Genomic DNA, 25,152 nt, shown 5'->3' on the forward strand with positions numbered 1-25,152 from the left:
AAATTTTAATATATTTATGCAATTAGAGAAATAAATTTACTGAAATATAAGGCTTTGAATCAGAATTCCTAACTTTGTACAGTGAGTTAAGTTTGTGCCAATGAGCACAATTACAGCTTTCCCTTCTGATCAAAATGTTTAACTTTCATCAGCAGGTTAACACTAAAACAAGGAAAAGAGATATTTAAAATTTGAGTTAAACATGATCTGCGTTGGAGACGTACATTATTTCTGAATATGTACGTTATAGTATTTATAAGCTAAGCTATAAAATGTAAAATAGTTTTATACAAACATAGTTAACATTAATTTAACCTAATTTGGAGCTAGTTCAAGGCTATTTCTTCATGTTAAATATAGAATGAATAGATTTTATACTTTAACCCTTAAAAATATAAGGGAGATTATTATTATAGCTCATTGGGTTATACTGTATATTTCTTATTCAAGATGATGCTTTAAAGTTTGTCTGATTAAGTGCAGTTTAAATGCATTGGAAATCCTCTGGGGTATAAAAGGCAACAGGATAAGGAAAAACCTAGATCCTTTTATTTAAGCAAAGGTGATGTGAATTTATGGAGAATACATCCTTACTGAGGAGTCCCTGGGTGGTGCAAACACTTAAAGTGCTTGGCTGCAAACCAAAAGATTGAAGGTAGCAGCCTACCCAGAGGCACCTTGGAAGAAAGGCCTGGCGATCTACTTCCAAAAAAACCAGCAACTGAAAACCCTATGGAGCACAGTTCTACTCTGACACACATGCTGTCACCATGAGTTGAAATCAAGTCAATGGCAACTGGTTTGGATTTTGGTTTTATGTTTTTAACATAATAATTGGTTTGACAGATGGAATCTAGGCATAGGTTGGTTATACATGTCTCACTTTTGTCTTTATTGTCCAAATAAAAAAACAAACAAGCAACCTACTTGGAAAGAAGTGTGAAAAGAAACTTAGGAAAAAACTTTTCTACAGCTGAATTTAATATTTTATTAATTTTGTGAACCCAATATTTGGTAGCACATGCAATGTATTTCAAAGGACAGTGAGAATAGAAGATAGATTTTGAAAACCAGTGAGTGTACTGATGCTACAGGGAACGTTTTCAGGTTGTTTTTCTTACTACACTTTTAGATTGAGGAAAATCTTGTTGTAATAATTCTCAGATCATGTTCCATGGTTTTTTTTTTCAAATTGAGATTATTTCATTGGCCTTTATAAAGGGTCTTAAGTCAAGAGAGCCATTTTCGATTAGTACATATTTAAAAAAAAATGCATGCAAAATTAAAAAATCCCTTAGGTTTTCCCCTTAAATTCGGCTTCATGAGAACTAAAATCAGGCTATCTTGTTTACTCCACAATTCACTGGCACGTAGGCCCTGTTAGATTAATATTTGCTGAAATACACGAGAAGGCCAGGCCGTCAGTTGGTAAGATGTGACTCTGTCCTGTTAACTGTATTCAGGGAAATAGTGTCTGAGTGCTCCTTCATGGAAGAATCAGTGCTCTGGGGTAGGGGGCAAAAGGTTAACAAACACATGTGCTAGTTAATCTCAGTATACTTAAGTTACCTGACAACTAGCTCCTAAGAAGAAAAGCTGTCACTGTTAACTTGTAATTAATGATTAATATTTTATGTAGGGTCACTATGAGTCAGAACTGACTCAAAGACAATGGGTGTTTTATATATATATGTCCCAACCCATTGCCGTCCGGTCGATTCTGACTCATAGCGACCCATATATACATAAAATAGTACTGTTACTCATATATATATATGTATGTATATACACATATATATAAGAATAGTAACAACACTAAAATGCCAGAGAAAAATAATATTTTTTTTATTTAGAAATTATTTTCATTTATCCTCTACCGAGAACTAGAAGCAAATATTTAACCAAAGGCAATGTTCCATTTGATATACATATTTATTATATCCTCTCCCAGGAAAAGCCACGAAGAATTAATTTGAAGGGAACAGTAGTTGTGATGAATTTTCACAATCATGTCAACAGAAAAAAATCCAATCGCATTTAAATGCAAAGATCGTTCACATACTAATGCAGTTGAGGAGAATAGAAGCTGTCTTTTGCTCAGAGAAAATAACGTGATGACTTTCAGAATCCCTTTTCACTTTGCAGTTAGAGCCATTCGCTACTACTGTGGTCAGTGTGTGAATCAAAGCAACTGAAAATGAGTTTCAGCATCAGCCTGCAGCATCACCCACGGAGTAACTGCTCCGCATACAGTTTACTCCAAACTGACAGGCAGGCTTGATCAAATTAAGAGAAAAGAATACACCTTCGGGGTCAACACTTTATGTAGAAGTCACAATCCCACAGGAATTTTGGGAATCATATGATCATAGTGAGATACTCTTTTTTTTTTTTTTTTTTTGGTTAAAGAGAATTAAATTACATATATGACTCACACGAAGAAAATGAGTTATATTTACTTGCGCGTGTGTGTCTGAGAGTATGCGGTATTTGCATAGAAAATGAAATTTGTACATGTTTGAGCACATTCTATCTGAAAACATTGTATTTATCTATTTTAAGGCAATGGGCAACACTTCCTGTATGTCAACTCCTCTGGCCCCAAAGAAGGATACACTGCAAGGATCACTACTTCCAGATACTTCCCAGCAAGCCTTGGAATGTGTACGGTCCGGTTCTGGTTCTACATGGTTGATCCCAACAATATGGGAATATTAAAGGTACAAAAGGAAGACAGAGCTCTGTGTTCACTGAAATATTCATAATGTGTTTAAGCGTTGTTTTCCTTTTCTTCTGCTAGCTTTTTTTTTTTTTTTTTTTTTGGTAGTCACTACACCGATGCTGATTCCATTAATTTCGCATTTCTTTCTGGGACAACAGGACTTTAGCAAGCAGTGCTGTCATTCATGTTAATCTCATTCAAGTTTTATCTCATTGAGGGGTGCCACCTGAACTCCATTATAGTGCATGATATTTAAAAGATTATCTGGGGATAAAAGAGTACGGGCCTTTCTGTATCGGAACAGTAAACGAATGTGATGTGAGGGATAATGATGAAGAATATTTTATATCCAGAACATAGTAAAGGCAAAGCAAATTTAAAATTTTAAGTATGTTTCAGCTTACACTAAAAACAACATGCCTCCCTGTTTTTAACTAATTTAAAACAAGAATCTGCACCAAATACAAATGTCTTTATGGAAATAAATTGCTGTATTTATACTTCTAATTCTATGGATGTTTAAGAAGCTTTTCAATTATCATGAAATCTGAGTTTTTAATTAGGTGTTGTATTGTGATATATAATCTTTTAATTAGACAATCACTTGTTTGAGTAAATATTATTGGAATCTTTGTCTTTACCTCAAACATCAGCCTTTGTTAATAGTAACAGCTATTGTTAAGTGCATCCCATCTTTAAGGGCATACATTGTAAACTTCATATGTGTTTTCAATTTTAATTTTCATATTCACCTGATGAGATAAATATGCTTTCCCAGTTTTTCAATAAACTTAGATTCAAAGAGGTTTAGTTAGTAATATTTCCAATATTACAAAATTAGCAACAAATCTAAATTCAAAGTTATTATTTTTATCCATTACCCAGAGTTGCTTCTCAAGTTCTCTGCAGTTTAGCAAAGAAGTCTAAGGAGAAACATGGGGAGAAGAGAAAAATAAAAAGAGCCATGTAAGTCTTAGCTATTGACATAAATGGGAGTTCATATCAATTGAAGATATAAATGTGCAAATATAATAGAGAATTTATACTGATTCTCTAAAGATTTGTTTTTCCAAAGGGGAGCCAGTAAAACAGCACAGAAAGAGATTCAATTTTTAACAGTTTAGGAACATGGGAGTAAATTCAGATTGTGTGGAATTTTTTTTGAAGTTTTCACATGTAACGTATGAATATTAAGCAGGCTAGCCTTTTGCTTATTCTTTTATGCAGGATAATTTTTATAACCACTGGGGACCTTAAAGAAGAAGCCCTGCTGGCACAGTGGTTAAATGCTCAGCAACTAATTGAAAGGTCGGTGGTTCTAACCCACCAACAGCTCCACAGAAGAAAGATGTGGCAGTCTGCTTCTGTAAAGACTACAGCCTTGGAAATCCTATGGGGCAGTTCTACTCTGTCCTATAGGGATGCTGTAAGTTGGAATTGACTTGAGGGTCTGGTTTTGTTTTAACCTTAAAGTGCCTTTATTAAACATAGAGGAGGACACTAGTCAATAGTTATTTGTTACTCATGAAAGCAAATATCAGTGGAAAGACCAACAGACCTTTTCAGCAGAATACAGGCAGATTTCAGCCACTTCTAACAAAATGTTGCTTCCTCAATTCAGAAAGAGCATCTGTATGTCCTTTAACAATTCACCACCTGGTCAGTCAACTACTTCAGTTACCCAGTTAAAGGCCCTGCTGCTTCTGGCGATGTTCCTGTAGACAGCCTTTGAAAAAGAAATGTTGGCTTCATGTGTCATCCTAGTTTTCTTGATTTCTGATCCCTTGCTTTGGTTGATTAATGGCATTATTACATTTAACTGCGACCCTCTAAGTAGATCATTAGACCCTTAGACCCTCTAAGTAGAGGGTCGCAGTTAAGTGTAAAAATATTTTTAGATTTTAGCCAGTCTTCAGAGAGGTCTAATGAAAACAATGAACCAAAAACCAAACCCATTCCCATCAAGTCCATCCCAACTCACAGCAGTGACTGAAAACAATAGTGGAGAGGAACTGGTAGTCAGCCTGACCTCTGTCTTTTGTTGGGGAACCCCCGACCCAACTCCAAATGGTCTTGGTGGGATTGACTATCATGGTGATCTTCCTTTACCACCTTCACAGGTAACCCAAACCAAAAAGAAAACAAACCTGTTGCCATCAATCATGACTCAAGCTGACTCTATGTATGACAGGGTAAAAATGCTCCATAGGTTTTCTTTGGCTGTAATCTTTATGAAAATGAATAAGTCCTTGGTCTTGCAAATTTCTAGCATGCAATCCCTGGCATTGTTTCTATCACCAAGGCCATATTTTCCTACTCTGGCAACTGTACATCTGGACCTCACCAGATGGAATCAAATCCTCTACATCTGTGGAAAGAGATGATGGAAAAGCTCAATGTCATCATTCAAAACAAGGCCAGGGACCAGCTGCGGAATAGACCATCAGTTGCTTATATGCAAATTCAAGTTGAAGCTGATGAAAATTAAAGCAAGCCCATGAGAGCAAAAATACGACCTTGAGCATATCCCACCTGAATTTGGAGACCTTTTCAAGAATAGATCTGACACATTGAACACTAACGACCAAAGACCAGATGAGTTGTGGAAGGACATCACACATGAAGAAAGCAAAGGTCATTAAAAAGACAGAAATGAAAGAAAAGACCAAATTAGATGTCAGAAGAAACTCCAAAAGTTGCTCTTGAGTGTAGAGTAGCTAAAGTGAAAGAGAGAATGATGAAGTAAAAGAGCTGAACAGAAGATTTCAAAGGTTGACTCTAAAAGATAATAGAAAAACAAAAGGGAAGAAAATGCTCGGCATTTCTCAAGATGAAAGAACTGAAGAGAAAATTCAAGCCTCAACTTGCAATATTGAAGGATTCTATGAGGAAAATATTGAAAGACACAGGAGGCATCGAAAGAAGATGGAAGGAACACACAAAGTCACCATACCAAAAAGAATTGGTCTATGTTCAACCATTTCAGGAGGTGGCATACAATCAAGAACCAATGGTATTAAAGGGAGAAGTCCAAGATGCACCGAAAGCATTGGTGAAAAACAAAGCTCCAGAAATTGATGGAATACCAATTGAGATGTTTCAACACATGGATACAGCAATGGAGGTGTTCACTCATCTATGTGAGAAATTTGGAAGATAGCTACCTGGTCAACTGACTAGAAGAGATCCATATTTGTGCCCATTTCAAACAAAGGTTATCCAACAGAATGCATAAATTATCAAATAATATTATTAATATCACAGGCAAGTATAATTTTGCTAAAGATCATTCAAAAGTGGTCGTACCAGTACATCAACTGAAAGCTGCCAGAAATTCAAGCTGTATTCAGAAGAGGACATGGAATGAGGAATATCATTGCTGATGTCAAATGACTGTTGGCTGTAAGCAGAGAATACCACCAGAAAGATATTTACCTGTGTTTTCTTGACTATGCAAAGACATTAACTGTGTGGATCATAACAAAGTATGGATAACATTGTGAAGAATGGGAATTCCAGAATGCTTAATTGTAGTCGTGAGTAACCTATACACAGATCAAGAGACAGTCGTTTGAATAGAAAAAGGGGATACTGCATGGTTTAAAGTAAGGAAAGATATGCATCGGGGTTATATCCTTTCACCACACTTATTCAATCTGTATGCTGAGCAAATAATCAGAGAAACTGGACTATATGAAGAAGAACGTGGCTTCAGGATTAGAGGAAGACTTATTAACAACTTGCGATATGCAGATGACACAACCTTCCTTGCTGAAAGCGAGGAGGACTTGAAGCGCTTACTGTTAAAGGTCAAAGACTACAGCCTTCAGTATGGATTGCACCTCAACATAAAGAAAACACAAATCCTCACAACAGAGCCACTAAGCAACATTATGATAAATGGAGAAAAGATTGACATTGTCAAGGATTCCATTTTACTTGGATCCATAACCAACACCATGGAAGCAGCAGTCAAGAAATCAAAGGATGAATTCCACTGGGCAAATCTGCTGCAAAAGACCTCTTTAAGGGATCGAAAAACAAGGATGTCGCTTTGAGGGCTAAAATGAACCTGACCCAAGCCATGGTATTTTCAATCGCCTCATATGCATGCCAAAGCTGGACAATAAATAAGGAAGACCCAGGAAGAATTGATGCATTTGAATTATGGTGTTGGTGATGAATGTTGAATATACCAAGGACTGCCAGAAGAACAAACAAATCTTGTCTTGGAAGAAGTACAGCCAGAATGCTCCTGAGAAGCAAGAATGGTGAGATTTGGTCTCTCATACTTTGGACATTTTATCAGGAGGGAACCAGTCCCTGGAGAAGGACATCATGCTTGGTAGAGTAGAGGGTCAAGGAAAAAGAGGAAGACCCTCAATGAGACAGACTGACGAGGCAGTGGTCTCATTCTATTTTACATAAGGTCACTATGAGTCAGAACCAACTTGATGACCTAACAAGAAAAATCTTCATGGAAGCAGATCACCAGGCCTTTCTTCCATAGTGCCACTGGCTGGTTTTGAGCCACCAACCTTTAGGTTATTTGTCAGACACTAACTCTTTGTGCCTCTTGGGGATCTCACAGGTGACCCAGCCAAAGGCAATCATAGTCTTTTCCAGCATTTGGTGCAGAGAATATGAGAGGAATCTCTTTCTTGTATGTTACAAATTGTAATGATGAGGGTGAGGCTTGGGACTATTGGCAGCCAGCCATCTTTCCCAGCATGGGGGAAAAAGCCGCTTGAGAGTGAAACCAAATACACAGAAGAGCACAGAGCAAAAGAAAGAGAAGAGACAGATCCCTGCCTGCTCTCTTTAACCCCCTGGATCTTTTGCCTGCGCTAGTAAGTTTTTTTTTTTTTCCCTCTCTTGCTATTGAAAAAGTCCTAGCCATTACAGAATCCTAGGAGAAACTATTTTCATAATGTGTCCGTGTGCCACTGATCAATCACAGTAGCTGGCACAGGTCTCCTTTCGTCAGCACTTCCTCCGGAAGGTCTTGAGTTATTTCCAGCCTGAAATACCTTCCTTATCAATATTTTTGTATGTGAATGAACCAAAGTGGGCAGTCATTCTCCATATTCTTCAGATTAAGCAGCGATCTTTCTTACAATGTGCCGTTCTTTCACATGCAAATTTATACCTTTTCATAATCTCTCGTTTGAATACTATATTACCATATTTTATTGCATTATCTAAGGCAGTGGTTTTCAGCTGATGTGTTGTACCTGTAAGAATCGTTGTAGATAAGGCATGGATAAGTTTGGTGGATGGACTCCTACTTATTAAGAGATCTGAGATCGCATGTTTGTGCATGTATTTTCTTAAGTAACTGACATTAAATATCCAACTAATATTATCTGAAAAGTCAACGGAAAAGAATCTCTTAATTTTTTATATTAAAAAGAGATCTTAAAAGAACAAAATAAATCAAAGTATACAGTATTGCAATGGGTGCAGAGAAATAAAAAAAAAAAAAATAGATATCCTTAATCATTACTGGTTAGACTACAGATTTCCAATTATGAAAAAATTTTTTCAATTAAAAGGTTTAAAATATTTATATTAGTTATCAAAAATGTCTAAATATAGAAATTTATTATAAGGAAATAAAGGTAGCTATTTTTTTTTATACCTGATGTTTTACTTATAAGGTTTTTCCTATCAGTGTAGTTTGTAATAGTAAATATTTTAAGGCACCTTAATGTCCAGTAGTAGGAATTGGTGAAATATAGTACATTCACTGTTACGATGAAACACTATGCAACAATTCAGTGAATGAATGTTTAGTGGATAAAAAAAGTGCTTACAATTAATTAATGATTAAAGCTCATTATTAAGGAATATGTATAATATAATTGTATTTCTTTCAAAAATTTACCTAATATGTATGTGTGTCTGTAAGAGAGAGAAAAGATATAAATGAAAGGATACACTCTAAAACAGAGTAATTATCTCTAGACAGAAATTTTTTTTCTCACAATTTTATACTCTTCTGTATTTTATAATTTTTCTACAATAGACATGTATTACTTTTGTAATAGTGTGTATGTGAACCTTAAAACCAGAGTGTTTGGCATGATCTCAGATGGCTGACCCAGATCTAAATTATTCCATTTTGAATCAAACTGCAGTGTGACCTAGAAATCTCTGCTTCTGCTGAAAAGACAATTCAGACTCTTGTAGAAGTTTAACTGTAACACAAAAAGGGGCAAAGGTTAAGACTTTAGCTTGCACTAGAAATTATTTGTTAAAAAATGTTTGCTAAGAACGTTTGCACAGTTTGTCCTAGGAAGAATACTTTCAGTCAACATTGTCCTAGGAGGTTAGGAAATAGAATTGATTATATTAAGTAAAGATGAAGCCTTACAATTGTCTCATAACTGTAACTAAGATGAGGTAAACACCAAACAACCAAGTCTTAGTTCTAATTTACTGATTCCCTCAAATAAAACTTTATTTTTATTCACTCACTAAGACCTTTGCTTCCTTCATTTCTGCTGACTCCTTGTAAATCTGTAATTAAGGTAGAAGCATAAGCCTAGGACTTTAAGATAAGAGCAAGAAACCAACCTGCAACTGTGGCAGAAAATTGACTCAATTATTCCCAACAAAATGCTTCGTTAAACAAATTTCAGGATGTTAACAAATAGAATTTACTAATGATTAAGAAAATAACAAACCCCTTGTAACTTTTGCCTTCTACCTCTCCCTTGCCTTTGAGCATGAAACCCTTTGTTTACGCCACCTGATAAAAGCTTCACTTTCTTCTTGCAGTTTGGAACACCAAAGCATCTGCCTGGATACTTGCGTTTCTCCCGTTTTGCAAAACATTTTTATCTTTCAGTAAAACTCTTTGTTTGCATTTCTAGGAAAGTATAAGTTTGGTGTTTCACTACAACATAAGAAAAATATGTATTTCTAAAGGATCTTCATATTTTAAAATGTTAGAAGACACTGCTCTAGGGTCTTCCATAAACATGTGACTTTTTGGGTTAATAACAGCAAATATCATTCTGTAGCACATGATAGACTACAATTGTGCTAGCCTGAAATTATTTCTTGCAATAATTGTGTAAATCCTTTAGTAAAGCTATGGCTAAGAAAATGCCTAAGGTTAATTTTGATATTCATAGCTCTATGTTGTTGTTGTTGTTAGGTGCCATGGAGTCAGTTCTGGCTCATAGTGATACTATGCACAACAGAACAAAACACTGCCCAGTCCTGTGCAATCCTTACAATCATTGTTATGCTTGACCCATTGTTGCAGCCACTGTGTCAGTCCATCTCCTTGAGGGTCTTCCTCTTTTCCGCTGACCCTGTACTTTGCCAAGCATGATGTCCTTCTCCAGGGACTGATCCCTTCTGACAACATGTCCAAAATATGTAAGACGCAGTCTCGCCATCCTTGCCTCTAAGGAGCGTTCTGATTGTACTTCCTCCAAGACAGATTTGTTCTTTCTTTTTGGCAGTCCACGGTATATTTGATATTCTTCACCAACACCACAATTCAAAGGTGTTAATTCTTCTTCAGTCTTTCTTATACATTGTCCAGCTTTTACATGCATATGATGCAATTGAAAATATCATGGGTTGGGTCAGGCGCACTTTAGTCTTCAAGGTGACATCTTTGCTCTTCAACACTTTAAAGAGGCCATTTGCAGCAGATTTGCCCAATGCAATGCATCTTTTGATTTCTTGATGGCTGCTTCCATGGGTGTCGATTGTGGATCCAAGTAAAATGAAATCCTCGACAGCTTCAGTCTTTTCTGTTTATCATAATATGGCTTATTGGTCCACTTGTGAGGATTTTTGTTTTCCAGTGGGTCTATGAGGTTCTAAAAATAGCAAGGCAATAATAATAGAGGAAATTTTGAATTGTGGATAGTGGTAGTCTGTGTCTTGTCAGCACAAGTTCTATGAAATTGCATTAAAGTGCTATGTATCCCCTGCTCCTCTCTGCCGTGCTCTGTACCCCAGAGACCTATACTTCCCAGGCTCCTTTGCTCTCTGACTTCCTGGATAGGTTTGGCCAAAGGAAGTCACTGACAAAAAGCCTTCCTTTCTTTCTCTCTCTCTCTCTCTTTTAGGCCAACTCTCCAACTGTATCTTGTCTGTGATTCTGTTTTCCTACATAGGCCTTGCTTCCTTGGTTCAAACACTTACTAAATTCCATCTTCCAGCAACTTGGCTTCTGTGACCACCTTGATTTATTCTGTCAGCTTTAGGGGTGAAAACATCTTCTTGCACATACTAATCTGTAGGTTGCCTCATAACTGCCTTGTTAGTTTTCCACCTTCCGCAAAAACTTTTAACCAATTCTCTACATTACATTTTGTCTATTTGAAATACCTTTGTTGTTGCAATGAGAAAATACATTTTGAGTGTTTGTAGAAACAGCTCTCATCCATTTAGTGGAAAGTGGATTCTTTCTAGATATTTGGCATTAGAGCATGATTGGTCTAATCAAATATTACCTAAGCAGGTAGGAGCATCTGTATTTATATATATATAAAATGTGGAAACCCTGGTGGCATAGTGGTTAAGTGCTACGGCTGTTAACCAAGAAGTTGGCAGTTCAAATCTGCCAGGCTCTCCTTAGAAACTCTACGGGGCAGTTCTACTCTGTCCTATAGGGTCACTATGAGTCAGAATCAACTCAACAGCGCTGGGTTTGGGTTTGGGTTTATATATAAAATGTTTTGTCAATGATTTTTCTGCACAGAAAAACTAAACGCTTTTCCTAGTTGTTGTTGCCAGGTGCCCTCGAGTTGGTTCTGATTCATCGCGACCCTGGGTACAACAGAAGGGAACACTGCCCAGTCCTGTGCCAGCCTCACATTTATTATTATGCTTGAGCCCATTGTTGCTGCCACTGTGTCAATCCACCTTGTTGAAAGTCTTCCTCTTTTTCGCTGACCCTCTACTTTACCAAGCATGATGTCCTTCTCCAGGGACTGACCCCTCCTCATAACATGTCCAAAGTATGTGAGACATAGTCTCACCATCCTTGCTTCTAAGGAGCATTCTGATTGTACTTCTTCCAAGGCAGATTTGTTCATTCTTTTGGCAGTCCATGGTATATTCAGTATTCTTCACCAACACCACAATTCAAAGGTGCCAATTCTTCTTCAATCTTCCTTATTTATTGTCCAGCTTTCAACTGCATAGGAGGCAACTAAAAACACCATGGCTTGGGTCAGGCACATCTAATTCTTCAAGGTCACATCTTTGCTTTTCAACACTTTAAAGAGGTCTTTTGCAGCAGATTTGCCCAATGCAATGCATCTTTTGATTTCTTAACAGCTGCTTCCATGAGTGTTGATTTTGGATCCAAGTTACAACCTCAATCTTTTCTCCATTTATCATGATGTTGCTTATTGGTCCATTTGTGAGGATTTTTGTTTTATGTTGAGGTGTAATACATACTGAAGGCTGTGGTCTTGGATCTTCATCAGTAAGTGTTTCAATTCTTCTTCACTTTCAGCAAGCAAGGCTATGTCACATACATAAGGCAGGTTGCTAATGCGTCTTCCTCCAATCTTGATGCCCCGTTCTTCTTCATAGAGTCCGGCTTCTCATATTATTTGCTTAGCACACAGATTGAATAGGTATGGTGAAAGGATACAACCCTGACACACACCTTTCCTGACTTTAAACCACACAGTATCCCCTTGTTCTGTTCAAAAGACTGTCTCTTGATCTGTGTTCAGGTTCCTCATGAGCACAATTAAATGTTCTGGAATTCCTAATCTTTGCAGCGTTATTCATAATTTGTTATGATCCACACAGTTGAATTCCTTTGCATAGTCAAAAAACACATGTAAACATCTTTCTGGTATTCTCTGCTTTCAGCCAGTAGTCATCTGACATTGGCAGTGATGTTCCTTGTTCCATGACTTCTGAATCCAGCTTGAATTTCTGGAGGTTATTTGTCCATATACTGCTTGCAACTGCTTGTGAATAATCCTTCAGCTTGAGAAATGCCGAGCGTGTGCTTCCCTTTTGGTTTTCTATCTCCAGCTCTTTGCACATGTCATTTGTATCTCTAGCTCTTTGTATATATCTTATTAAGCCACCCATTGAAATCTTCCTTTCAGTTCTTTTACCTCATCATTTCTTCCTTTTGCTTTAGCTACTCGATGTTCAAGAGCAAGTTTTCTAGCTTAATCTGATATAAGTGGCTACCTTAAAGAAGACACAAAACTTTTTTAAGATATCAACTTATAAAATGATGAAAAATTTGAGTGGGCACCAGACCCCTTAAATTTGCCCTTTCTATGTGAACATATTGAAAATTTACCTAGTAGTAAGAGAAAGCAGGTAACAAACAAAAATGGTAAATATGGAGCATTAAATTGATATAATTCTCTGAAGCAAATAAAACAGTTTCATGTGATAAATTATTATTCAGGGTCTGCTCAAAGAGGTATTTTATATTGAATGGTGAGGAAATCCTTCTGAGAAAGATGACATTTGAATTTATACTTGAAAAGTAAGAAAAAGGAAGCTTGGGAATATCTGGAGAAAATCCGGTGTTCTAAGCAAAAGGAACAGGTGACTGAAAAAGCTCAAAGGTAGAAAGTATTTGAAGTCCAACATAGCTAGAACAAAATAAGAGAAAAAGTTAAGATCAAACAGCTAGAAAGAGGCCAGGTCTTATAAGGCCTTGTAGGAACAGCAAAGAGATTAGATTTTATTCTTAGAGCCATGGGAGCTCATTGGAAAATATTAAGCTGGGGAGCAATAGGATCCAATTTGAAAATATAAAAGGTCACCCTGGCTACTGTATGAAGAAGAGTTGGGGTGACTTGGTGGGAGGAAACCCGTTAGAAGAAGATTGTAGGAGTACAGAGGAGAGACGATAGTGTCTTGGTTAAAAGTAGAGTATAATGATAAAACTGGAAAGCAATTTCTACAAGTAATGAATACGACTCAGGTGGTATATGAATATTATTTTCTAAATAAAGAATGCCTGGATTTTGTTAGTATATTAACAAAATACATCTTATAAAGCTGAACCAGGCAAGGAGATTTGTAGAGCTTGAAGAGACCAAGGTGAAATCCAATCATGGTTTTCCTTTTACTTTTTAAGATAAAAAACCAAACTACTCAGATTCATCCCAGCCAGCCACATAGAAGCTGTATAAGGAAAGCAAGTATTTTATAGGAACTGGGAAGCCTTTAAAACCTTTTGATAGTAAGTGAATAATAATCAGAATAATAAAATGCTCATATACTCATCAGTATCCTTGGACTTGAAGGCTTGGTACATTACAGTATAATGCCAATATGTACTTTATTTTCTAGTTTTGTCAGTGCAGAAGACTTACAAACACAGTTTCTTTCTGTCATTCAATTACTCACCTATACATAGAATTAAAAGCAATTCCTTAAAATGATGGTGATCGCTTTATGTTCCACATTGCCAAACGAGCCCTAAGTGAAACCAAATTAATTTCCCAGGATATTATTTAGTACTAGTAGTTCAGCTTTCTAGCTCCTGATTTGTTCAGATATTTAATGCTATCTGAAGTCAGTTATTTAATGTCTGTGAACAGAAGTATAGTAATGTTTAGCACAGGACAAGTGAAATTCTCTAAAAAATGAATAATATCCTTTCATTACTCCAGACTCATATTTAAAGACATAAAAAAAAAGAAGTAAATAGGTAACTTTTAAAATTTATGCCATTTTTAACTTTTTTTTTTTTGTAATTTATAGAATATTCTAATTTCTTGGGAAAAAAAGAACTAGTTCCTAAAACTTTTTTCAGTGATAACAAATAAATTAATATGCCTAAATGGGGTTCTAGAAGCCAATTGTTCATATTTCAGAACAGCCCACCATTTTGAAATGATCTCCTTGTGTTGAGGAGTTTTTAGACATGAGCAATCTATATTAAGCCCTCTGGTATAAGACATTTGGCATATACATGCTTTAGTTCAGGAAGCCAGTGCTGTTGTGGCCTCATACTAGCAAGTTTTATTTTAATATAATATATAGGAAGACAGTAAAAGCAAAGAATAAAACCTGAGAATAATGTCCAATGTAATAATATCGGGATGCTTACTATATGTCTGATACTATTTGAAGTCATTTGCATATATCAGTTGATCTAATCATCACACCATGGAATGATGTAAATACTGACATCTATGTTTTAACAGGTAAGGACAGTGTGGTAGAGCAAGTTTCAGGCCTTGAGCTATGAAGTGGTAGGTTTGAGTTCCCTGGATCTGCTGGCTCCAAAGTCTAAGCTTTTTACTACTGTGATTTACTGCCTCTCAGAACTAGAGAGTTATTCTTACAGTGCATTTTACTTTCAGCGTTTTCACTACACAAAATTATTATTTTCTACCAGTAGTTGTTGAATTCTAGTTCTTGTTCTTTAAGGGGTGATTTTTGGACCAATACGCAACATCATGATAAATGGAGGAAATATAAAAGTTGCCAAGGATTTCATTTTACTTGGATCCATAATCAACATCCATGGGAGCGGCAATCAAGAAATCAGAGGATGCATTGCATTTGGCAAACCTGCTGCAAAAGACCTCTCTAAAGTGTTAAAAAGCAAGGATGTCACTTTGAGGACTAAGGTGTGTGTCTTAGGCTAGGTTCTTCAGAGAAGCAAAAACCAGTAAAGCACATAAGACAGATTCATATCAACAAAATGACTCACACAGTTGTAGAGACTGGAACACCCCAAGTCCATGGGTCAGGCTGGAGATTTCTTCTGATTCACATAGCCACAGGGGCTGGCAAACCCAATATTGGCAAATCAGATAGCAGGGCTCCACTCAGAGGCTGTGAAGACTGATGAATCCCGAGATCAGCTAGCTCAAGTCCCAAGAACCAGAGGTCAGTGGAACAGGAGCCAGCTACAGAATCCAGAGCGAGCAAAAGCCCACGAGCCTTGCCAGAAAGTCCACCTATACTGGATACAGGCTACACCTTCAAGGAATCTCCCTTTCAACTGATTGGCTACTTACACCAGACCCAGTCATGGAGGTGATCACTTTATATCAAATCTCATCATGGAGGTGACTACATCATTATACAACTGCCAAAATACATCATAAGTGCCAAATCACTGAGAATCAAGGCCCAGCCAAGTTGACACACAATCTTAACAATCACAGTGCGCCTGATCCAAGTCATGGTCTTTTCAATTGCCTCATGTGCATGTGAAAGCTGGGCAATGAATAAGGAAGACCAAAAAATATTGACTCATCTGAATTATGGTGTTGACGAATAATATTGAATATGCCATGGACTGCCATAAGAACAAACAAATCTGTCTTAGAGAAGTAGTGCTCCTTAGAAGCAAGGATTGCAAGTTTTGTCTCACATACTTTGGACATGTTATTGGGAGGGACCAGTCCCTGGAGAAGGATATCATGCTTGGTACAACGAAAGGTCAGAGAAAAAGAGGAAGACCCTTAAGAAGATGGATTGACACAGTGACTGCAACAATGGGCTCAAGCATAGCAATGATCGTGAGGATGCCACAGGACCAGGCGGGGTTTCGTTCTTTTGTGCATAGGTTCTCTATGAGTCAGAACGGACTCTATGGCACCTAACAACAACAACAACGACTCACCTCTGAACTCTCACTTTCCTCTTTTTAAGGCCATTCCATTCTAGAATTTTTAAGTCTGACTTCTTTGAACAAATAAATAACAAGGAGTGATTTGCATATTTGGTGTTTTGTATATTGGGTTTGGAAGCCCTGGTGACATAGTGGTTAAGTGCTATGGCTGCTAACCAAAAGATCAGCAGTTCAAATCTACCAGGCCCTCCTTGGAAACTCTATGGGGCAGTCCTACTCTGTCCTATAGGGTCGCTATAAGTCAGAATCAACTCGATGACAATAGGGTACTATTGCAGTTTTCAGTGTAAATTTGGTTTGAATTGCAAATTTGACAAAACACATACACAAAAGTCATAAGGTTATTTAAATAGTCATACTTCCCTTGAATGTGTAATGAGGGGTGGGGGTGAAGGTGCTGCCATAGCTTCCTAGTGCTGCTGTAACAAATACCACGAGTGGCTTTAAAGAACAGAAATCTATTTTCTTACAGTCCTGGAAGCTGAAATTTCAACTACATGTCTCAGCCATGTCGATTCCTTCCTTGTCGATAGCATGGGCATTTCATGGTGCCTTGGCTAGTAGAGGACCCTCACATATCATCTGTTTTCCCCAGTATGTGCTTGCTTCTGTGTCTAATCTGCTGTTTTTATAACTCAGAAGTTATTAGGTTTAGGTTCCACCCTATACTGATATGGCTTCATTAATACAACATAGAAAACCCTATTCCCAAATGGGATTACACACACATAGGTATAAAACCAGTTACTGTCCAGTTGATTCCAACCCATATACGCAGAATAGAACTGTGCTCCACAGGGTTTTTCAAGACGGTGGTCTCTCAAAAGGAGATTGCCGAGCCTTTCTTCTGAGGTGTCTCCGGGTGGGTTTGAACCTCCAACCTTTAGGTGAGTCATCCACAGGTATAGGGGTTAAGATTCCAGCACATATTTTGGGGAGACACTGTTCAACCCATAACAGGTGCTGTAAGTATTTGCTTTACCTGTAAAGGCCAGTGAGACAAACTATTGAATCCTTTCGTTTGGCTGAGTTAGTTGATTCCTTTCGAAGGAACGTTTAGAAAGCATAATTAAATAATTCAAGGATAAAAGATACCAATATCACACCCTCTTTCTCATACTGATTGAGGCCTCGGGTCAGTTTTGGAATCATCTAGATTTTGTCAGCAGCGCTATAGCTGTCCTGGAACAAGAGTGGGTTCTTTGAGGGAACCTTGTCTCTAGATTCTTGTAGGAAGAAATTATGTTCCCTGATGCCCCCATACCCTTAATCTTCAAAGGAAGAACTTTGGCAGAAAAAGAAAAGCAAATAACCCCAATTCAGCCCTGTTTCCTAATTGCAGGTGATCACGAGTCCTCTGGGATGTGGTACATCAGCCCACCACACTAGCATCCACAAGGCACTTGGAGGTATTCTAGAAAGGGCATTTGATGTACCGTTCAACAACTACCCCCACCACCCACCTACAACCTTAGCAATTGCACAGAGGTTGTGTTGATTTTTCTTTGCCCTGAGGTACATTAATCATATTTGATGCATAAAGAGTTCCCAGTAATAGAGGAAATTCATTTCAGATTTATATTCTTTTAATTAGGGCACTAGGTTATCATTTGGTGCAGTGAAGTAAGAATTTACAAAATGAGAGCCTGTGTTAATGAGTCGCTCAAAAGACACCAGTTATTCTCATGAAACGTCTGTATTACCGCATAGACGAGGAACTGGTGCATTTCCTGATTATCACTTGTGCTACAGAAATTCTTCTTCTATCATAAGCTGGGTAAAAAGAGAAGTGGGAACAACTTTGTTTCAAAAGGAAGAAAATATGCCAAGTCAAATATATACCTGTATTTAAATGTGTATTCAAAAATTAAATAAATACCGATTTACATAAACCTATGTTTTTATGTTTAAGATGTAGGATCCCTAGTGGCACAGTGGTTAAGCACTCAGCTGTGAACCAAAAGGTCAGCGATTCTGACCCAGTAGCTACTCTGCAGGAGAAAGATGCTGCAGTCAGCTTCCATAAAGATTTACAGCCTTGGAAACCCTGTGGAACACTGCTACTCTATCCTATAGGGTTGCTATGAGTCAGAATCGACTCAGAGCAATAGGTTTGGATTTTGGAAGTACTTCCGTGGGAGCCCTGGTGATACAGTGGTGAAAGCTCTCAGCTGTTAACTGCAGGTCGATGGTTCGAACCCACCAGCCGCTCTGTGGGAGAAAGATGCGGCAGTCTGCTTCTGTAAAGATTTACAGCTTTGGAAGCTCTATGGAGTAGTGCTACTCTGTCCTATAGGGTCATTATGAGTCAAAATCGACTCTGTGGCAATGTTTGGTTTGAGTTTTATGCTTAAGACAATTTTAACACCATATTTTTTTCTTCCTTTTCTTGATTATCAGTTTTTAACTTAAAATATGGTTTTGTGATGTGTTATTTTGAAAGTTGCTGAGAGGCACTATCAGTATTCTGTCTATAATTTTATTCTTTTTTTAAAAGTACATTTTAACTCATTTTTCAGACTAACCTGCTCTCTTTAGTTTGGGTTTATGCTGAACTTCATGGCATTGTTTTCACAAGTGGTGCTTCACTGCTGATCAAGAGAAGCTTTTTGAGAATAATATCAGGTAGTGTTTAAGAGAGGAAGCAATGATCCATGCAAATATCCCCATGCATTAAAAAGGTGGAGATGTGTAAGAGCCGTTAAGATCTAGATTATGCCACAGATGCGAGCATTTCATGCTATTTTAAGTATTACTATGGAAACTAATATACTAGGGCAAAGTTCTTGATGCGTCACACACTGGTCATTTATAACATGTGACACAAGTAATGTACTATAACAATAGTTAAAATCAACCAAAGTATATTTTAGTGATTTTCTTCCATTTTGAGAGTAAAGTGAAGGTTCTCCCTTTGTGATATCTGTGTCCCATATTTTATTCTGATAGGTTCTTGAATAGAGAAAAGAAAGAGGTCTTATTTTATCTGGTTTGCTAGGCATTTTGCTAAGCAATGTGGATGACCTTCAGCACCCTGTCACAGAGCACACCTCTGTGTGTCAAACACACAAACTTCATCTACCATGTGTATCTGATTTAAGAACCACAAGTTTATAGTAAAAGCTTAGCAGAGGTGGGCATGTACCTCTTGACAGCAGAGAGATACTTTGACAGCTCAGGAAGAGGAAACCATGCCTGTGGGCTTTGAGATGCACTATATATCTTCTGTTGAAGAAGACAGAAAAATAAACCTCCATATGGTAAAAACACTGCTGTGAAATAAATTATGAATTAGGCAGGGTGGGAAAGCACCACGGAAAATGTAAGAAATCTAATCTGACCTTCAAAATAGACTTTCCTTGTACAATGTAATGAAAGTAGAACAAGAAAAGTGACCTCAACTTGAAGAGTTATACTGCTAAAAATTAAAATCAAGTCACAGTTTTAAAACAGATAAGTGGGAATTTGTAAAAGAAGGCATTCATTACAACCTGAGTAGAAATGGATGAGATGCAAAGTCACCTTGAGAAAGAACCAAATATCAGCTTCACTCAGAAGTCTGTGTCCCAGGCTGAATATGACTGCTTAAAAAATCCTTTAACATATTCAAAGCTGAAAGTAACTTTTCTTTTACATATTCATATCATGAAATCTGTCGGTCTTTATTTTCCTCATAGACTCTGGCTTTAATGCTTTGCTTAGGAAGCCCTTTTTTATCACAAAATGACAAAATATTCTCATTTGTTTCTGTTATTTTATCCTTTAGATTTCTAAATTTAAATAATCAACTTTTAATTTCTTTTTGTATATGTATGGTGAGAAGTAAGAATATTATCTTTTTTTTTTCACAAATAGCAAACCAGTTGTTCTAATACCATTGATTCAATACTGTGATCTCCCCTGTTGATTTGACAAGCCTCCATTACCAAACATTAAATCATATATGCATATGTAAATTTTTTTCAGATGTATGATTGCTTCTCAGTTGCATACAAAGATAGGTGGGTGAATAAAAAGATGATAGAGATAAATTACGCCATACTCCTCTATATCCTTACCAGTCATTGTTAGGCACTTAATTTGTCAATTTGGGAAAAGGGTATTTAAAATTCTTCCACTATCATTATTCTCAGATTATTTGCTCAGATTATAATCCGAGAAACTGGACTATATGAAGAAGAACAGGGGCATCAGGATTGGAGGAAGACTCATTAACAACCTGCATTATACAGTTGACATAACCTTGCTTGCTGAAAGTGAGGACTTGAAGCACTTACTGATAAAAATCAAAGACCACAGCCTTCAGTATGGATTACACCTCAACATAAAGAAAATAAAATCCTCACAACTGGACCAATAAGCAACATCATGATAAACGGGGAAAAGACTGATGTTGTCAAGGATTTCATTTTACTTGCATCCACAATCTACACCCGTGGAAGCAGCAGTCAGGAAATCAAAAGACACATTGCATTGGGCAATCTGCTGCGAAGACCTCTTTAAAGTGTTAAACTGCAAAGGTGTCACCTTGAAGACTAAGGTGCACCTGACCCAAGCCATGGTATTTTCAATTGCATCATATGCACGTGAAAGCTGGACAATGAATAAAGAAGACCAAAGAAGAATCGACGCCTTTGAATTCTGGTGTTGGTGAAGAATATTGAATATACCACGGACTGCCAAAAGGATGAACAAATCTGTCTTGGAAGAAGTACAACCAGAATGCTCCTTAGAAACAAGGATGGTGAGGCTGTGTCTTACATACTTTGGACATGTTCTATCAGGAGGTATCAGTCCCTGGATAAGGACACCATGCTTGGTAAAGGAGAAGGTCAGCAAAAGAGAGGAAGACTCTCAATAAGATGGATTGACACAGTGGCGACAACAATAGGCTCGCGCATAACAACAATTGTGAGCATGGCACATGACCGGACAGTGTTTTCGTTCTTTTGTGCATAGGGTCACTATGAGTCGGAACCGACTTGACGGCACCTAACAACAACAACATCATTATCATTATCATTATGTGTTTATCTTTACTTTTTTTGTGTGTGTCATCTTTTTTTATTTCAAAACTGTATTGCTGAGTGCATAAAGGTTCACCACCACCACTGCCATTGAGTCGATTCCAACACATATTGGTCCTGTAGGACAGAGTAGAGCTGCCCCACAGGGTTTCCAAGGCCATAAATCTTTATAGAAGCTGATTGCCCCATATTTCTCTCACACAGTGGCTGATGGGTTTAAACCACTGACCTTTTGGTTAGCAGCCTAGAGCTTAACCACTATGCCATCAGGGCTCCTTATAAAGATTCAAGACATTTATATCTCCTTAGAGAATTATACTTTTACCAATATTAAATAATCTTCTTTATACTTTCCCTGGGAATTCTGTTTTGTCTGTAAATATTATGGGTGTCCCTACTGTCTTTTTTTTTTTTTTAACCATTTGTTTTGCATCTGGTTCACCCCTTTATTTTTAATATTACTTCCTTTTGGCTGTGTCATTTATAAACAACATATATCTGGATTTTTTTTCACATAATCTGTGCTTGTTTTTTCATAAATAAGTTAAATCCATTCACATATGCTGTTATTACTCTTTCATTACAATATTACAATTCAGACCTTTTTTTTTTTTACATGCTTTCTATTGGTTTTTCTTTTCCTTATCTAATTATTTTTCCCTGCTACTTCTGTCTTTAGTTGGATTGAATGGGTTTCCTTTGTTCTTCGCCAGCTCAGTGTTTATAAATTTTAATTGCTGCGTCTCTTTTACTAATGTGGCTCCTTAATTTTTAATAAATCTGTTTAAAATATTTACCCATTATCACTGAAAATTACTTGCGTATTTCTAATCTACCTACCCCCCAAAATAAAAGAAGACCATTAGCAAAATCGTATTGACCCAGTTCTTCCTCCCAAACAGCTTTACGACATGTTAAAATTGGCTGGAACATTGGATGCAGATGTAGATAATTCATCTTCTTTCTCAGCAATTCTTTAAAATGTCTCAGACCTTCCCAACATATTACTATCAAGTAAAACTGTATGTTTTACAGCTACCTTTGCTCACTAAAAACCAAAAACCCGAGCCTGTTGTCCTTGAGTCAATTCTGACTCATAGAGACCCTGTAGGACAGAGTAGAACTGCCCCACTGGCTTTCCAATGCTTCAGCCTTTATGGAAGTAAATTGCCACATCTTCCTCCCATGGAGTGGCTGATAGGTTCTAACTGCTGACCTTTCTGGTAGCAGCCAAGCAATTAACCACTGCACCACAAGGACCCCTCTTTGCTCACTATTCATTATTAATTCCTATGCAATCCACTTATACCATGGACTGCCAAAAGAATGAACAAATCTATCTTGGAAGAAGTACAACCAGAATGCTCCTTAGAAGCAAGGATGGCGAGACTGCGTCTTACATACTTTGGATATGTTGTCAGGAGGGACCAGTCTCTGGAGAAGGACATCATGTTTGGCAAAGTACAGGGTCAGCGGAAAAGAAGAAGACCCTCAACGAGGTGGATTGACACAGTGGCTGCAACAGTGAGCTCAAGCATAACAACGATTGTAAGGATGGCGCAAGACCGGGCAGTATTTCATTCTATTGTGCATAGGGTCGCTATGAGTCAGAACCTACTCAACGGCACCTAACAACAAGAACAACAACAATGCAATCCACTATCTTGGAATATTTTTGTTTGATTTGTTTTGCTCATATACATTTCAGAAATAGTTCATAATTGATAAAATGTTACAGTTCCTGCTTGAAAAAAAGTGAAAAAAAATATATATTCCACATCTATATTGGAAAGGTAGTTTGGCTAAATAAAAAATTCTAGATTCAAAATTATATTCCTTAAGTAATTGAAGATGGAGTCCATGGGTGGTGCAAACAGCTAATCCCTCAACTACAGGCTGAAAGATTGGCAGTTCAAACCCACCCAGACGCCCTCAAAGACAGGCCTGGTGATCTGCTTCCAAAAGGTCACAGCCTTGGAAATTCTATGGAGCAGTTCTACCCTGCATACATGGGGTTGCCATGAGTCAGCATCGCCTTGATGGTGACTAACAAAAACATTTGAAGATGGTTCTGCATTTTGGTCTTATATCCAACACCTACATACCTTGTAGAAGACTGGTGTCAATATGATTATTTTGCCTTTGTACAAATACCTACATTTTTTTTCAATCTGGAAGTGGGTAGGGTTTTTTTTATCCTTTCAATTCATAAATTTCCCCAGAAATTTTAAGGGCCCTTGTCTTAGCCATCTACTGCTGCTATGACAGAAATACCACAAGTGGGTGGCTTTAACAAAGAGAAATTTATTTTCTCACAGTCTAGTACGCTAGAAGTTCAAATTCAGGATGTCAGCTTCGGGCAAGGCTTTCTCTCTCTGTTGACTTTGAAGGAAGGTCCTTGTCATCAGTCTTCCCCTGATCTAGGAGCTTCTCTGTGCAGGAACCCCAGGTCCAAAGGTTGTGCTCTGCTCCCGGCATTGTTTTCTTGGTGGTTTGAAGTCCCACCCTTTCTGCTCGCTTCCCTTTCCTTTTACTTCTTGTAAGGTTAAAGGTGGTACAGGCTACACCCCAGGGAAACTCCCTTTACATTGGATCAGGGATGTGACATTGGTAAGGATGTTATAATCCCACCCTAATCCTGTTTAACATATCTAATCTTGCCTCATTAACCACAGGCAGATTAGTATTTACAACACATAGGAAAATTACAACTACAAAATGGAGGACAACCATTCAATACTGGCAATCATGCCCTAACCAAGCTGACACATGTTTAGGGGGGATATAGTTTAATCCATGGCAGTCCTCATCATTTTTCACCTCAGGGACATTATTGTCTGTCATTTATTTCCTTCTAGAGCAATTATTAGGTAGATCTGGAAACTTCTGGATTGATCCTCACTATACCCTAACATTTATTCTCAAAAATTTCATCTCTTCATCTTTTGACACTGTGGTCTGGGAGGATCTCTTAGTTCATTTTCCCAGTTCACTTTTTGGATTTTAATGTGTGTATCCCATTAAAAAAAAAAAAATTTTTTTTTTATCCCATTATTCAGTTCATCCATGGGTTTTTATTTTAGCAATCGTATTATTAATTTCCAAGAACTCTGAATACTTCTTTTTCATATTAGCCTGTTCTATAATTTTTTTTTTTTTTTTTTTTTATGCCATAGATTCACCACCCATCTGTCAGTTTGGTGTACTATGGTGGCTTGTGTGTTACTATGATGCTGGAAGCTATGCCACTGATATTTTAAATACCAGCAGGGTCACCATGGTAGACAAGTTTCAGCAGAACTTCTAGATTAAGACAGCCTAGGAAGAAAGACCTGGTGATCTACTTCCAAAACTTAGCCAGTAGAAACCTTATGGACCACAACAGAACTCTGTCCAATACAGGCTGAAAGGAGCTCAAAATACACAGTGATCTCAACAATGGTCTCGAGCATACCGATGATCGTAAACATGGTACAGCACCAGGCAACATTTTCTTCTGTTGTATATGGGGTCACCATGAATTGGAGCCAACACTGTGGCAACTAACAACAACGTTATAGATGTGATAGACAGCCAAATCTCTCAAGAGAATTAGTTGTATCTCTTTATATTTTCTCATTTGTTCTATCAGCCGTCTCCCCTGTGGTGTCAGGTTTTCTCTTAAATTTAGTGCCTCTAAGTTTTCCTTAATTATCAGGTTACTTACTCTGGATTTTCTATTCCTATATTTGGATGAAAATCTAGATTGAATAATATTACTATTTGCATTTTCTTTCCTCAGACTA

The 25,152-nt window shown here is 37.4% G+C and overlaps 1 protein-coding gene across 1 annotated transcript in view; it reads left to right on the forward strand.

Annotated features, from left to right (window-relative positions):
* Positions 1-25,152, forward strand: part of MALRD1 (MAM and LDL receptor class A domain containing 1) — a 956,759-nt gene that overhangs the window by 725,051 nt on the left and 206,556 nt on the right. The window contains exon 32 of the mRNA XM_064284901.1: positions 2,563-2,720. Within this exon, the coding sequence (XP_064140971.1) occupies positions 2,563-2,720 (158 nt within the window). The remainder of the gene's footprint in view (positions 1-2,562; positions 2,721-25,152) is intronic.

This window comes from Loxodonta africana, chromosome 4 (genome assembly GCF_030014295.1).
Source record: "Loxodonta africana isolate mLoxAfr1 chromosome 4, mLoxAfr1.hap2, whole genome shotgun sequence".
Taxonomy (NCBI): domain Eukaryota; kingdom Metazoa; phylum Chordata; class Mammalia; order Proboscidea; family Elephantidae; genus Loxodonta; species Loxodonta africana.